Raw genomic sequence first — 15,000 nt, forward strand, 5'->3', positions numbered from 1 at the left:
CTCTCTCTCTCTCTCTCTCGCGGCCGCACGTTCGTCGGCTTTGTCACACTACCACTTTCTTTCTGTTCCTTCGTCCGTTCGCTCGTGGCCGTGACGCTCAAATACTCGTCGAGCTTTCGGAACTTGTAACTTTCCTCCGTGGCTCTTCGTACTTGACAGTCACCATCTGTGCGATTATGTGGGTATCGGTAGGAAGGTATACGCGGTTGGAAGCTCGTTTCATGAAGATATGTTCTGGTTAATATCGTGGAATATATTACGGGCATATGTTATTCTCGCAGCGCGGTCAGGCAGGATCGAAATTTTGAGCGAATGTATACAGAAGCAGCAGATGATCTTGTTAGACCGCGTACTCCAAATAGAAATGTGTGTGTGAAAGAAGTCCCAGGTACAATCTTGCCGGGAAAAGTCCTCCGGTTTGTCTCTTTGGGGCCAGTTGTCGCGTACACCTTTTGTACACCCACGGTGTTTCCGAAGGCACACGCGACGCCGTACCCTACAACTCACATTGGAGGGGGAAATTGGAGCGTGGCCAGGAGTTAGTCTTTACGAAATTTCTGTCTACTGGAAGGCAGCTCGCTTCTTCTCGCTTCCGCGCTCAGCCTCGTGGGACCACGAGCCGCGCTCCGCTGCGGTTTTCGGGTCTTACAAAGATCACTAACGTAGGTACGAGGCCGCGGGATATAATGTCCAAAAGTGGAGCGCGCACGCTCCTTCTCGTATCTCGATTATCCCCGCTTCGTCGATCTCACTGTGCAGCCGCGATTTGGATCTTTCGGAACTATTATCGACGCTGTATGCCTAAAACCGTGGAAACAGTATCTTTTTAGTTTTTAAGCTTTTTCCGATACCGCTTTTCCTCTTGTCGATTTGACAAAATTGGAAATTTACTGAATTAATTGAACTCGATAGATATTAATATATATGTTCAGTCGCAAAACGTAATGCATGCGCGGTGATCAGTTATTATAGGAGCCAAAGTGGCGCTACAAAAAAAAGTGTGACAATAAATAATTAAAGAATTTATTATTTTAGAATAAGAAAAAAATATTATTTTGAAGTAATTTTTATACATTCTGTAAAAGTAAGATAACGTGACAGGATATTGAGTGCATATCAGTATAGTGGCTCTCAATTGCGACAACTTGAAGCGTTGCAACTGAACCCGATAAAAAATACACAAACCGCGTATCGCGACCAAATATATAGATCTTTGCATCTTCTGGTCGCACTTTATTTTCAACTTGTATCCTTGTTGAACACACATCTTCGCCATGTTTTAGTACAGATGAGCGTTACGTAAAGTATACATATATGCGTGAGTCTCTTTGTAATGTGCTCCGTGGAAATAATGGACTCGCAAAACACGTAGCGGAGCTTCGGCGGAACGAGCGAGATAATAAGGAATCGCGGGGCCAGGCAGACACGGTTGAGCACCAATGGCTACCTGAGCCCTTTCCTACTTTTTTTTTTTTCGTTCCCGTCTGATTCTATTCTTTACTCCCCCGGTAGAGAACCCCATATTCTTCCTACCCGTTACCCCATACTCTACCTCTCTTCTCTCGGGGTCGTAGGCCCCGAGGGTGGCGGGTCCCCCGCTACTGCCGTTTCTGTATACTTCGATGATCGTGGCTTCTCTTTTCGCCGCCCTCCTTCTCGTTCTTACCTGCGAGGGAGCCTCGGACACCCTTTCGGGTCGCGTGGCACTATGCACTGGCGCGATGCATACGCGAATTTGACCGTGTAGGTTCCCGCCAGTGGCGTGTTCAACGGAATGCGGCATACCGTATAAAATATATAAAGTACTCTCGTGCGCAAGAAAGCAATTTATTCAATCAATGGGAAATGAAAGAATCCTTATCCCATAGACTGATGTACGTAAACTTTAAGTACACTGAGAGAAGAATTTAGTAAATATTATCAAAATTTGGTTACTATTACTAAATGGTAGACGTAAATATAGCGGGCCAAAGCTATGGCAATACTTAATAATTAATTTAGTTCTGTAAAATAAATTATTTATTTGACAGAAGTAAAATTTATTTGCTTCCAGAATATATTTGGTAAATAAAACTTATTGAATAGTTGAGCAAAATAAGCGATTTTATAGTAGTTACGAAATTTTTGGTAGGCTCAACCAACCATCTGTAATAATAGATATTGAAACGATGTAATAGCTGCAAATGAATGAATTTTTCGTTGTGCTGCAACAAAACATACTTATACTGGTAACAAAATAGAACTCGTACCTACTGAATTTTTTATTACGTGGGATATAACAATTTCATAACAATTATCAAATATCTGCTCATGACTGTAATATATTTCATATTAAATATTTAACATTACAAGTAACTATTACTAAATTATTTAATTGATGTTACTGTGAATGCAATTACGTCATACTCCCGATCTATTAAATATTTGATAATTATTATTATATTTAGTATTAGTTACTAAGGATTCAATGAATTTCTGTAACTAAATGCAGTTTGTTATAGTTACGTCTTTTCTCTCAGTGTAGATTGTATGACGAAATTCAACAACGTTGAGTCCCTTATGATTGATCAGTTTGCATACATTTATCATAGAATGACGAAAAAAAAAAATGAAAAATACGATCCAAATTTCTTCCAAACAATGTCATGTTAATATGAAAACCTGAATATAAGTTTTTACTAAAGTTGTTGCTGCATCAGAACACAACAAAACATTTACATTATTGTACAAATTTAATAATGAATTCAATACAGTATATTTACTCCACGAATGTAATTGAAAGGATTGTAAAGTTTCCATCATCGATTATCTCGCGTCGTGACAATCATAAAAATCTATCTAGGGAATTAAATACGTATAATAGTCGCGTACATCACAGAATTATATCAGATACAAGAAAGAATCCAAAAGAGCATTTTCTCTTTTATATTCCATCATTTCTTTTTCTTTCTATTGAACGCGTGATTCTCTGAAACGTGCGCTTCCTGTACTTGTTAAACGGTCTCCGTTTCGAGTCGCAGGAGAATCGTGCGTAAGTTGGCACGGTTAAACCGACCGCGGTTGGAAAGTTCGGTTATCCCTTGGCCGCGCGCGATGTTACAGAATTAAGACACTTAATGACACTTTATCTCGAGATATCCGCGCGCGCGTGTACGGAGTTCCGTGGCCGCGTCGGTCGTCGTACTCAGATTTACGCCAGAGGGCCGTAAAGCCGTTTGTAAAATTTACATCGGGCGCACAAAGAAAGTGTCGGGCATTTGTCGGGCGGGCTAATTGAATTAAGCCCGCCTCGGCGCGCAGGTGTTCAATTATTTCCTTTACCGCTTTACGAGCTCCGCCTTTGTCGTGATACGCCCCGCGAGATTTTTCTTGGCGTTACACAGCGCGCGACGCGCGTGGGTAACCTGCTTGCTTGCCTGCCTGTTTGGCTTGTCTGTCTGCTTGCTTGCCTGCCTGCTTGCCTGCCTGCCTGCCTGCCTGCCTGCGTGCGAGCTCGCGCTCTCGGCAGGTGATCCGGTGGTGGACACCGCGAGAGAGGAGACGATAGAGATTCGATCGACGCACGAGATAAGCGACAAAATTATTTTTCGGCCAAACGTGAAAACCGGCTTGTCGCGATTCACCTGTACGCCGTTCGTCTTGCTCGAATGAGGCCCCCCACTCACTCCCTCCTTCGACTCTCATTACGTCCCACGTATCTCAGCTTCTTTCTCTTATTTTCCTTCATCGCTCGTCCTTCATTCGCGAATTAATAAATCTTGCGTAGCCGCGCGCATTATTTATTTTAAAGATATCGGCAACTCGTATTTCATGATGGTATCGTTGTGATTTATTGAATAGTTTTCAGGCCAGGCATCTCTACACTGAGAAAAAGAAATGGTTGATCTAACTAAAATATTGTGATTTTAATCACAAAAATAATTAAAAGAACCATTGTTTTAGTAAGTGTTATTAGAAAGATGGTTCTTCTAATTATTTTTCTTGTTAAAATCACAAAAAAGTATAGTCGACGCCGAAAGCAACTATATTTTTCTCTCAGTGTGAGAAAAAGATGTTCGGTGTTTGCAACCATAATCACATAGAGAAATAATTGCGATAAATTATGATTACAAAAAAAGGCTACCGTTACCTTTGGCCCCAACCATATTTCTTGGTTGTTCCAACACGAGAATGGTACTCTCTTAAAGTGAATCAGTAAATAGTCAGTTATGAATATAGCACTGAGTACTTTCAGTGTTATACTTATAACTGCGATCAGTGTATATTCACTGTTTTCAATGATGTTTGACTGATTAATTTTAAGAGAGTAGTGGTAACATGCATACGAGGTTATTATCACTGACATTATAGTAGAATCTAATAAAAAAATAGCCTTTTTTTTGTAATCATAATTTATCGCAATTATTTCTCTATGTGATTATGGTTGCAAACACCGAACATCTTTTTCTCACACTGAGAGAAAAATATAGTTGCTTTCGGCGTCGACTATACTTTTTTGTGATTTTAACAAGAAAAATAATTAGAAGAACCATCTTTCTAATAACACTTATTAAAACAATGGTTCTTTTAATTATTTTTGTGATTAAAATCACAAAATATAGTTGACGCCAAAGACAACTATATTTTTCTCTCAGTGCAGTGTAGAGTATCCAAGTATCGACAATTAGGCGTGATTCACTGAGCCATGCATGAAAATTAGGAAATTCCTTTGAAGCGGTGTCTCCGGTAGGAATACCAGCTGGGCGAATACCCGGATGACCGTGGATTATTTTTCAATAGGGAAAGAGCTCCGCGAGCAGTTGAAGAGTTAAAGTTTAGACGCGGTGTGCGCGCGGTCATCCAACCTGGGCGCGCATTAAACACGCTCGATCGAGCGTCCTTAATACGACCACAGTATAGCCGTGTCCTTTTGTGCGCACTGTCGTCGTTCACGAATTTTCAAAATTCGCAGACGATCAGCTTCGTCCATGCGGATCGCGTTTCTTTCACGGCTGGCCGCTCTCGTCCGCTCGTCAACGATGTCCTTTCCCGCAATTGGCCGTAGTTATGCAAAACTCATCCAACTCATCTGGAGTACGTCTCGAAAGAAATGAAGATGAATGTTTGTAGATAATAAAAAGTAGCACTGAGGCTCTTCGCAGTCGTTCAAGAAGCCAAGCATTGCCAATTTTCTTTCCTTTAAGAGGATGCTGAAGTCGATGACGAAGTCGAACAATTTCGATAACGTAGAGGCGATCGTCACTAACACAATCACGCTATCCTTTTCGCATTTCTTATACATGTGTACTTATGTAAATGTGTGTTGTTTTATTTTATACCATATTCAGCGGAAAATCTAATCATACACATATGTTGTGTATGTAGAAATTTTTCTGTAACTTTTTCGCATATTCTCAAGTTTCTGAATTCATACGTGCAGGTATAGCAATGTTCTTCAAAATTGTTTCGTTTGAAGCAATCACATTTTCGGTATGTATAAACCGCGAAACTTTTGGATTAGGCAAATATTACGCTACTGATAGCTTGAGATTTTACAATAAAAATTTTCTTTTTTCGTTTTCGTCACATATTGAGCAATGCTCCTATTTATTTATGCACATACTTTCATTGCGTAAAAGCATTTGTAATTCTGTACAACTAATACGATGTGAACTTTGTAGCAAAATGTCAGTCGTTAAACTTTTCAGCTTTAGCATTCCCTTAACTCTTTAAAGCATAATTTATAGAACATACTAGTAACTTTTTTAAAATAAAATATTGTCAAAAACACTCTAAATAGCACATTTATAAGATTTCAACTGCCCGATCCTAAGTGGTTCCTATTGGTATACTTAAAGGGTTAAGGGTATTTATTGACAAACTTGACCTTAAGAAAAAATTGATAAAAAGACGCAACTAGTAGAAAATAAGCAAGTTCTTCAATTAATGTTAGGCGCTCATAAGGCTTATTGGATCTTTTTTGTTTCGTGCAGAAAGACAGTATGGACTATCTATTGGTAACAGGAACTCGAGAATCATAATTTTGTGGCTTGAATCATTCTTGCATGATTATGGCCAATTACAATTGTTAACCTCCGGCGGTAACCTTTCTCCCCCTGCCCCTTCCCCTTTCCAGTGTGACGGGCGAAGCGCGTAACGCTGGAAATTCTCCTGCGGCTCTACGACTCTCGCGGCCATCCGCGCGGCGCGCAACATGAAATCGCGAAATCTCCTCTAGCTGGGGCCATATTTTTTGCGGCCGCGTGAAATGCAGAATAGGCCACGTTATGCGACGCCGATGTCGCGACCGTTCGCACTCGCGTGTCTATTTGTCGCCCTCGCCTTCTCCGCTTTGTTTTTACGCGCACTTTTGCTCCGGGACGCGGCACGCGATGCCCCTTTTTTATGAGATCGTCAACGCTGAAAGTGTCCGGCAGTTTTGACTCCTGAGCGTCGAGCTTCCCTCTCCTCTCCCTCCCGCCGTGGATATTCTACTTTTCACGTTTTGCTCTTTATTCGATCGCGCAAATATCCCTCTGCGCGACGGCCGGCCTCAGACGGTGCCTAACAAGGAAACCCACACAAGTCCGCCTCCGATTTTCATGAACTTATAATATGTTGTACTTTAGATCAAAATAACAGATACGTGTTTTATTATTATGTGCCCTCGCAAGTTTAGGGGGTAAAATACCCTTTTGAAGAAAATCGATTTTTTTTCATTCGAAGGGAATATAATGAAAACTATAAGAGACAAAATATTTTGAATAAAAGTTGAATGGTTTAAAGAGTACTTTACAAAAATTATTTTAATAATTATAATAAGTGGTGGCGAAAATATTAACAAAAAAATTTTTTTTTCAAATAATTTCTATACTCTTCAAACCATTCAACTTTTATTAAAAATATTTTTTTCTGTCTCTTATAGTTTTCATTATATTGCCTTCAAATGAAAAAAAAAACCGAATTTCTTCAAAGAGATATTTCACCCTCTAAACTTGCGAAAAGGCACATATAATAAAAAAAGTATCTGTTATTTTGATGCAAAGTACAACACATTACAAGTTCATGAAAATCGGAGGCGGACACTTGTGTGGGTTTCCTTGTAAGGCTTTCCAAGTTCCACAACATTCGTTTAATTTTAACTACCGGTTAAGTCCCAATAGTGATTGGTTCTAATTAACTCTTTTTAATGTCAAATGCGATTGGTCAAGTCCAATGGAATAACCAGCCAGTTAACTGGAAGTTGTGGAACTGGGCCTAAGAGCGCTTGTTGGTCTGACGTCATGTGATTTTCGATTGAGGAGTCGGATTCGAGCGAGGAGAAGGGCGCCGCGAGAGCTTGACTTTATCGAGGCGAATTCATTCGCTGAGTTATCGCGACGGGATCTTGATATCACAATCAGCGATCGATTAGCCACTTTTGTGTCTTTTGCGTTCCAGCGCGAACGAGGCAGAGAGCTCGCGAGGCAACTCGCGATACTTTTAGTAGAGATTTCATTGCAGCAGGTGCGAAAGATTACACAAGTGTATCCGCGGCTAAGAGTGCGATCACGTGTAGTTGATAATGGCGCGATTTGGCATGGCTGGGAAGTAACAATTGACAAAACACTAGCTCTCGGCCGCCGAATGTCTTCTATGTAATAATATGCGCGATCAGTACTTTGCGGATTTTTGGCGGGTCGAGACACGACCGCCGCGTTGCGGTCGCGTTGTCGCTCGTTCGAAAATCGCCCGCCGTATCGGCGGTTTTCGAGGTCGTGTCGCGCGATTCGCGAGGTGTAATGCCGAATTGATGTCGGTCGGGATCCCCATGTAGATATGATGTTATCGCGCCGAATATCGTGTGCGATGCGTAACAAATTTCCCGTCGGCGAAACGCGCCGCGTGGCCGCCCTCTTCTTTCCATCCCTCATCGGGCCATCTTTTTTCCTCCATTCGCGTAAGTAGTAATCGCTCACTGAGGGAAATGTCTAATGATACTAACCAGAATTCTATTTAGATTTAACAAACGGTATGGTGCATAATCGACATATGTGTAATGTTAAATTAACTAAAATAAAATATTTAGTAACAAGATATTTAGTCATGATACCAAACTATCTGGTGAGCGCATCGTCTAAATAGCATTGCAGTGATGCTTAAATACGTTTACCAAACCGTCTGGTACAGCATACAATTGTGATAATTGAAATAATAAAACCTAACTTAAAATCTAACCATATTATATACATATACTGGGTGTCCCAGATCACCTTCACAGTCTTTCGTGAAGACAGAAAGCGGATTGAGATGAACACAAAAGTTCTATACCATTTTGCGATATTCGCAATAATAGTCGAGATATTAATTAAAAAATATTGATGAATGATAATGCGCGATATGGTAGATGAGCTGCAATTGCGCCATCTGCCGTTGTATACTTGTATATTAAGTCAAACTGAACAAAAAAGTCCTCTACCATTTTGCAAATGACAACATAGATTTTTAGATATTAATAAAAAAAAATTGTTACATAATTATATAATGTACAAATCTTCTTTAATTAATATCTAAAAATCTATGTTGTTATTTGCAAAATGGTGAGGACTTTTTTGTTCAGTTTGACTTAATATACAAGTATACAACGGCAGACGGCGCAATTGCAGCTCATATATCACATCGCGCGTGATCATTTACCAATCTTTTTTAATTAACATCTTGAGATTTATTGCGAATATCGCAAAACGGTATTGGACATTTGTGTTCATTTCAACCCGTTTTACGTCCTCACAAGAGATTGTGAAGGTGATCTGGGACACTCTGTATATATAATTTTCATATACTTACTGTATATAATCTTCATATATTTACTTCTAAATTCGTCGACATATTTTAAGAAATTCTATTCTTCCAAATATCTGACGGTTTCAGCGTCCATTCTTTTATAGCACCGTCGTTACAAATTAGTATAGATGAAAAGGAAATGTCGGAGCGAGTAACAATTAACTATCGCGTCAATAATACCACACGTCTAGAAAGAATTACCAAATTGTCTAGATGCCTACAACTAAATGTCTCGGTATTGACTATCAGATGCGTCGAGGCATCGTAATCAGAATATTGGATACACTGTAAAAGCTGATGTGTTAAATTTAATATATTTTATGTGTCCCAAATCATCTACTCTTATTTATGTGTAATTTTAACACAAAACAAATGTGTTAAAAAGTAACACGCATAATATGGAAAAAATTAAAAGTGTTAAGAATTTAACACTTGAATACCGTTAGAAATCACAGGTTGTGTTAAATTGACATATTTAATATGTCAGATATAGATTATGTCAATTTACCATTTTCATTTCATCAAAACCATAGATTAACACTTCTCTCAAATGTTAAAGTAACGTTTTATTTTAGTTAATTTAATATTATACATATGTCAATTTAATACAAACTGCGATACCTGACGATATTCAAGTGTTAAATTTTTGTGTTAATTTTTTACATATTATGCGTGTTACTTTTTACATTTATTTTGTGTTAAATTTACACATAAGTGAGAGTGGATGATTTAGGACACATAAAATGTTAAATTTAACACATCAGCTTTTATAGTGTATGTGAACCAGATATTGCATATAAATTCACCATATTACTTTCATAAGACGAGTGTAGTGTCATTTATCAAGCCAGTTTTCTCAGTGTTCTAATCCACGACTCGCTTTCCCGGATTGTGATCCGTGGCCATTCGTCCGAGAAAAATACAAACGACTCTGGGATGAAATACCACTTCCTCGTGTAGATTCCACGAGGAAATCAACATCTCTCTTTCTCTCGTCGATGTCACATTTGCACGAAAATTGGACAATTGCGTCCGCAAACGACGGTATAGTCGGGTGAAACAAATTTTTGGTGAAAAATATAAAGGAAATTCCGGTAGAAGTTACCAGAATTTTGTTCAAGTTAAGAAGATCTCTGGCTAACATTAACTGAAATTTTTTACCGAGTTAAGTTAAAAAACAGATTTTTGCGAGTTAAAATAGATATTGTATTAAAAATTGCTTTGTTATATACCTATTTATACAATTTTCATTATCACCGTCCTCATGGCACATAATGTCCAATTGTCAAATTAAGTATCCTCATGTACAGTTGTTTCAATTAAAAGAATATTACTATCTGCAGAAAAAGAATATTATGATTGAGGCAATACTGAGAAATCCGTAGGATTTGATTGCACCATACAACATTAAGACTGAGTATTCTTTCATCTGTGTTGGTCAACTCAACTTTTATTTTCCTTCTTGGGAAAAATTTTTCCCGCGCTTACTTATATCTTCAAAATATTAAAATATTACAAATCTCGCGAGACGAAGTACGTCCCGGACGTGGCGGCGATCTATCGCGCGCGAATCGCGATGGTCCCTCGGCGTCTAACGCGGGCGGCCGGCCAGACCTCGCAGCCAGCATTCCCGCTAATTCTTCATCGAACAATTACCGAACGGATGACGGCGGCAGAGGCAACGCGGAAGACGAACTAGTCGTGACATGGAGGCCCGGCGCTCAGCACTACGTCATAACGGTCGAGCGGGCTTGCACCGGCTCTGAGGATGACACGATGGACCATGGTTTAGCTTGTCCTTTGATGCATGATATTGCGGAGTCGGTGCCGCACGCTTCGGCAAACATGTCACGAGCAAGCCGAAACTGTTAGGATTCATAGTTATCTCGGGCGATCGTGCCCGTCCGAGGACACTCGCCCTATCGTCCACGCGCGACTATACCCTCCATAATGTATAATACGTACACCCCCGGTGCGTGTGCATGCCCGTGTGTATGAACATGTGTGCACGTGTGCGCGTGCACGCGTATTTCGCTGCGCTGCTATCTGGGCAGGCGGATTTCAGGATGCAACGTTATTTCGCAATCTCCCGAGAGGACGACGTCTTCTCGCGGCCGCAAATAGATTCGCAGGAGAAGAAAGAGAGGGTCGTGCGATTCCTTCTCCACGCATATCTTTGATTCAAACTTTAATCACACCACCTGGTTGTACCCTGACAGTTGACATTCTGTAGATTAGGTGCTCCAGCGTAACCTCATACGTCTCTCAAACAAGTTTCTTGTAAAAAGAGTGATGTCGCTGGTCCATAGACCATGTGCCCGATTTCTGGACAGTGAAAAATGTATTTAAAATGGGCACCAAATTAAAGGCCTTGATGAGCTAATTACAAAGATAAGTTTTAGAGCCGCCCAGTGTATCGTACCAACATTACGATTCAAAAAGAGTCCAAATTTTAGGCTACTTTCAAACTGATGTTTCTTTAGGAACTTAACGGATTTTAAAAATTCAAAATGTTACATTTAACCTGTACAGGACCGGCCGTTTTTTAGACAATATTTTTAGTTTTAGTGCTAGAACATTTTTGTCCTTGTCAGTGGGTTGAACTATGAAAACGATGGCGCCGTTGCAGCGCCTAATATTAGACTTCTGGTCCGGAAAAAAATAAGTGGTCATTTTTTGTTGTATTTGAACTTTATATTATTGTTTATTGTTAAAATGATTGTTTAACGTCACTTGCAAAAATAAAAATGTGTTAAAAAAAATATATAAAATATAATTATAGTTACGCCTATGGCACGACACACAATCGCATCGCTATCGGAAACATAAACACGCGATATTGGTCTTCGTGGCTTAATCCGCATATTCTCCCAAAATGTAAAAACTAATTCGAAGTTTCGCTAACTGTATTTGCTTGTGACGCGCAGTTGTAAAAGCTCACTCACTATTTTACACTATCGGGAAAAAATATTGTCTTCACGAGGTCTTGTTTGCAGTGCCATTGCCGAAAATGCATCTTTGTGTATATTATTTGGTTGTGTGTAGCTACTACAAAGTGTTTGTCGATGTGCTAGCAGATATCGAAATTTGAGATAGAAAATCATTTTTTAAGGAAATTTTGTTACTGTTAAGTAAATACAATAAATACAAATACATAAATATACATAAATAAATACATAAATACAATAAAATTAGTTTTAATCGCTAAAAACCTAAAATTAGGCTTACGGTTCCAGACAAGTTAATAAAATTAAGTGAAGAATTTAATGGTATAAATTCCATGTTCCAAACTGACTGGAAGTAGAAAATTCCAATTGGAACGTCAACTTCCGATTGATTTTGGAACACGAAGTGCATAGGAAAATGCACCTTAACCTACTCAAAAATATTAAAAATACTCGAATTGTTTTTGCCGAATTATTTTAAAAGTTAGATGAAACAAAATTCAACTTTTGAAATGAAATGAAAGTAGCCTAAAATTTGGACTGTAATGTTGGAATGGTACACTGGGCGGCTCTAAAAAATTTATATCTTTGTAATCAGCTCATCAAGGCCTTTAATTTGGTACTTATTTTAAGTATATTTTTCACTGCCCAGAAATGAGGCACATGTTGGCGTCACTCTTTTATTAAAGGAGTATTTAACAACAAATTTTCAAAGATAATTTGGTATCTTTGTGCTTTTAATTTATTATCATTTTCATACTTGAAAATTAATTTTTTTCTTTTAGTCTTACATGATAAATTTATGAATGACGTGAAAGAAGACGGGAGGAATGGCAATAATATGTCTTAGGCCTGGTTACACCAACATTATTTTGGCTTTAAGCGAAACTTAAACATATATCTATCTTTATCTTTCTTTCTATATAAATAAAGATAGACATATATTTAAGTGTCACTTAAAATCAAAATAACGTTGGTGCAACCGGGCCTTAGAGACGTAGGAGATAACGTAGGAGATAACATATTGACTCTGTCACGTTGATTTCTATTATCTCAAAGTTTAACCAAAGTTCAAATAACCAGATATGCAGTAAACAGATGCAATTCATAATACACGTGTATCGTCTGTATATCTTTATTATATACACACCATATATTCTATCCTACCATACATTTAATTTGTTGTATGCAATGGTTTGCATCTTATACGTAAATTAACGGGACACAGGAGTATCATAATGTCGGCCACCGGTGACCGTCTCGGCAACTCAACGTGTTAATCAACGACAAAGTTTCCTATTAAACTCCAATCGCCACGAAGCGTTTTGTTGTAGCTTGACAGAGAGGTTGCATTCGTGCGAGCTAGTGAGTTCATCGAGATGGGCGATGAATATCTTAACAGAGAGTAGAATATTTATTTAATCCTAGAATCAAACTCCTTAAAATTTACATAGATATAAAGCATAGTCGCAAAGAGTAGAACTCACAAGAAACAAGTAATAAATGAATGAGTGAAAAATAAGAAAACGCAATCACAGCACAGTATGTAGAAAAAAAAGTTAATAATAAGTACCTTGGCATACTAAAGAAGGCAGATGTAAAAAACTTAACGTCTAACGCAGGAAATACATAGATCACAGAAACAGATATTAACAGATAAGCAGAATCAGTCATCAGAATGTCAATCATTACTGAGCATTCAAGATGCGAAAAATACTTGTTATATGGTCTATTATAGAGAAAGAAAGAAAGAGAGAGAGAATGTATGTGTGTGTGTGTGTGTGTGTATGTGCGCGTATAATTGTGATATACAACTGAAATATAATAGAGACGTAGGTGGAAAAATGATGGGAAGGGGCGTATCGATAATACGGAAGAGCGTGTACGCGTATCTCGCGTCAAATGAAAATTAATCTCGATATGGCGGCGCGTCGCCCAACAATTCTTTCCGGGGCGCTTTTCGAAACGTAAATCCAGCCGATCCTCATAAATTCTCCGTCCGCAAGACGCGGCGGCGGCGCGCATTGGTTCCTTCGCGCGGCGGCCGCGAGTGGCTCCTACGTGTATGTACGGGGTGGGCATTAATAACGGATGAAGCCCCGTACTGCGGCAACCTCGTAATGTTTATCTCGTTGTTTATTCCGCGTGCGTACCAGCCGCAACGTGGAAAACGCGTATATATCTCCGCGCGCGGATTCTTAGCGCGATCGCGGTTTTGATTTATAAAGACGCATCGCGAATTTATGCCCGGCATTAATTTTGCATCGACTCCTCCAGAGAGAGGGTAACTTCCTTTCGCTCGCTCCCCCTTTCTCACCCCGGCGACTCACGCGCCAAGAATATTGCGGGCTGGATGTGGAATATTCCCTTCCCTCCCCCCTTCCCGTCCTCCGCTCTCTCTCTCTCTCTCTCTCTTTCTCTCCTTTTTTTCCACCTCCCACCGATGCTGCGGATATTTTTTCAGATTTCCTCCCCTTTGTTTTCCTTTTAGTATCGCGGGGGGACGTCTGTGCTTTTATTGGTCGAAGGATTACACGCGCCGGCAAGATGCAGGATGTGAAATTTATGTCACAATCCTGTGCACACGTGTCACGTGCTCTGTATACCCCCCTTCCCCCCTCCTGCCCGCCCATGTCCGTGTAATAAATATAATTAATAAATAGCGACCGGCAGTAATAAATGCCTTGGCGTAACTTTTGCACAGACCGCGCCTCGATACGAGGCGCGCTTCCGACTGCGCTTCATTCGCGAATTCGTCGCGCTTCTTGACACGAAGCGCATTGCCCGCATGCACTCAGCGCCGCTCCTTATCGACTTTTCTTTTATCTTGTTTCAGAAAAATCAAGCTTTCAGACGCCGTACGGTTCCACAATAGACAACGGAATGGTGAGTGATCTTTTCATATTGACCTTCGCAGCCGACTTCACGTCGATTTATATTTTGCACCGCGTATCAGCCGCGCTTTGTGCTCCCCTCCGTATTCTCCGGTGCCACCGGCGCGACCAGGCGAGAGAAGTTGGAATATTCGAGATCCCTTCCTTTGTGCGACCGACTTGAACCACTAAACGAGGCGGGATTACGTAAGAAATAGGAGCGTAATAATTATTGCAGTCGTGGAAGCGAATTTATCTGAGAAAAAGTTACTCGCTCCGCCGCTCGACTCCACTTTCTCTCCTTCTGTCTGTCTCTTTCTCTGTTTCTCTCTCTCACTCTCTTTTTCCGCAACCCCCGATGTAATCCCCAAACTTTGCCT

The 15,000-nt window shown here is 39.9% G+C and overlaps 1 protein-coding gene across 12 annotated transcripts in view; it reads left to right on the top strand.

The window, feature by feature from the left end:
* Nucleotides 1-15,000, top strand: part of LOC116849987 (protein daughterless) — a 196,021-nt gene that overhangs the window by 12,001 nt on the left and 169,020 nt on the right. For all 12 annotated transcript variants that reach the window (XM_032827737.1, XM_032827729.1, XM_032827731.1 and 9 more), the window contains exon 2: nt 14,584-14,633. In XM_032827737.1, coding sequence (XP_032683628.1) covers nt 14,584-14,633 — 50 coding nt within the window. The remainder of the gene's footprint in view (nt 1-14,583; nt 14,634-15,000) is intronic.

The sequence above is a fragment of the Odontomachus brunneus genome, unplaced genomic scaffold (genome assembly GCF_010583005.1).
Source record: "Odontomachus brunneus isolate Ranch 3 - 2012 unplaced genomic scaffold, Obru_v1 Obru_scaffold_130, whole genome shotgun sequence".
NCBI lineage: Eukaryota > Metazoa > Arthropoda > Insecta > Hymenoptera > Formicidae > Odontomachus > Odontomachus brunneus.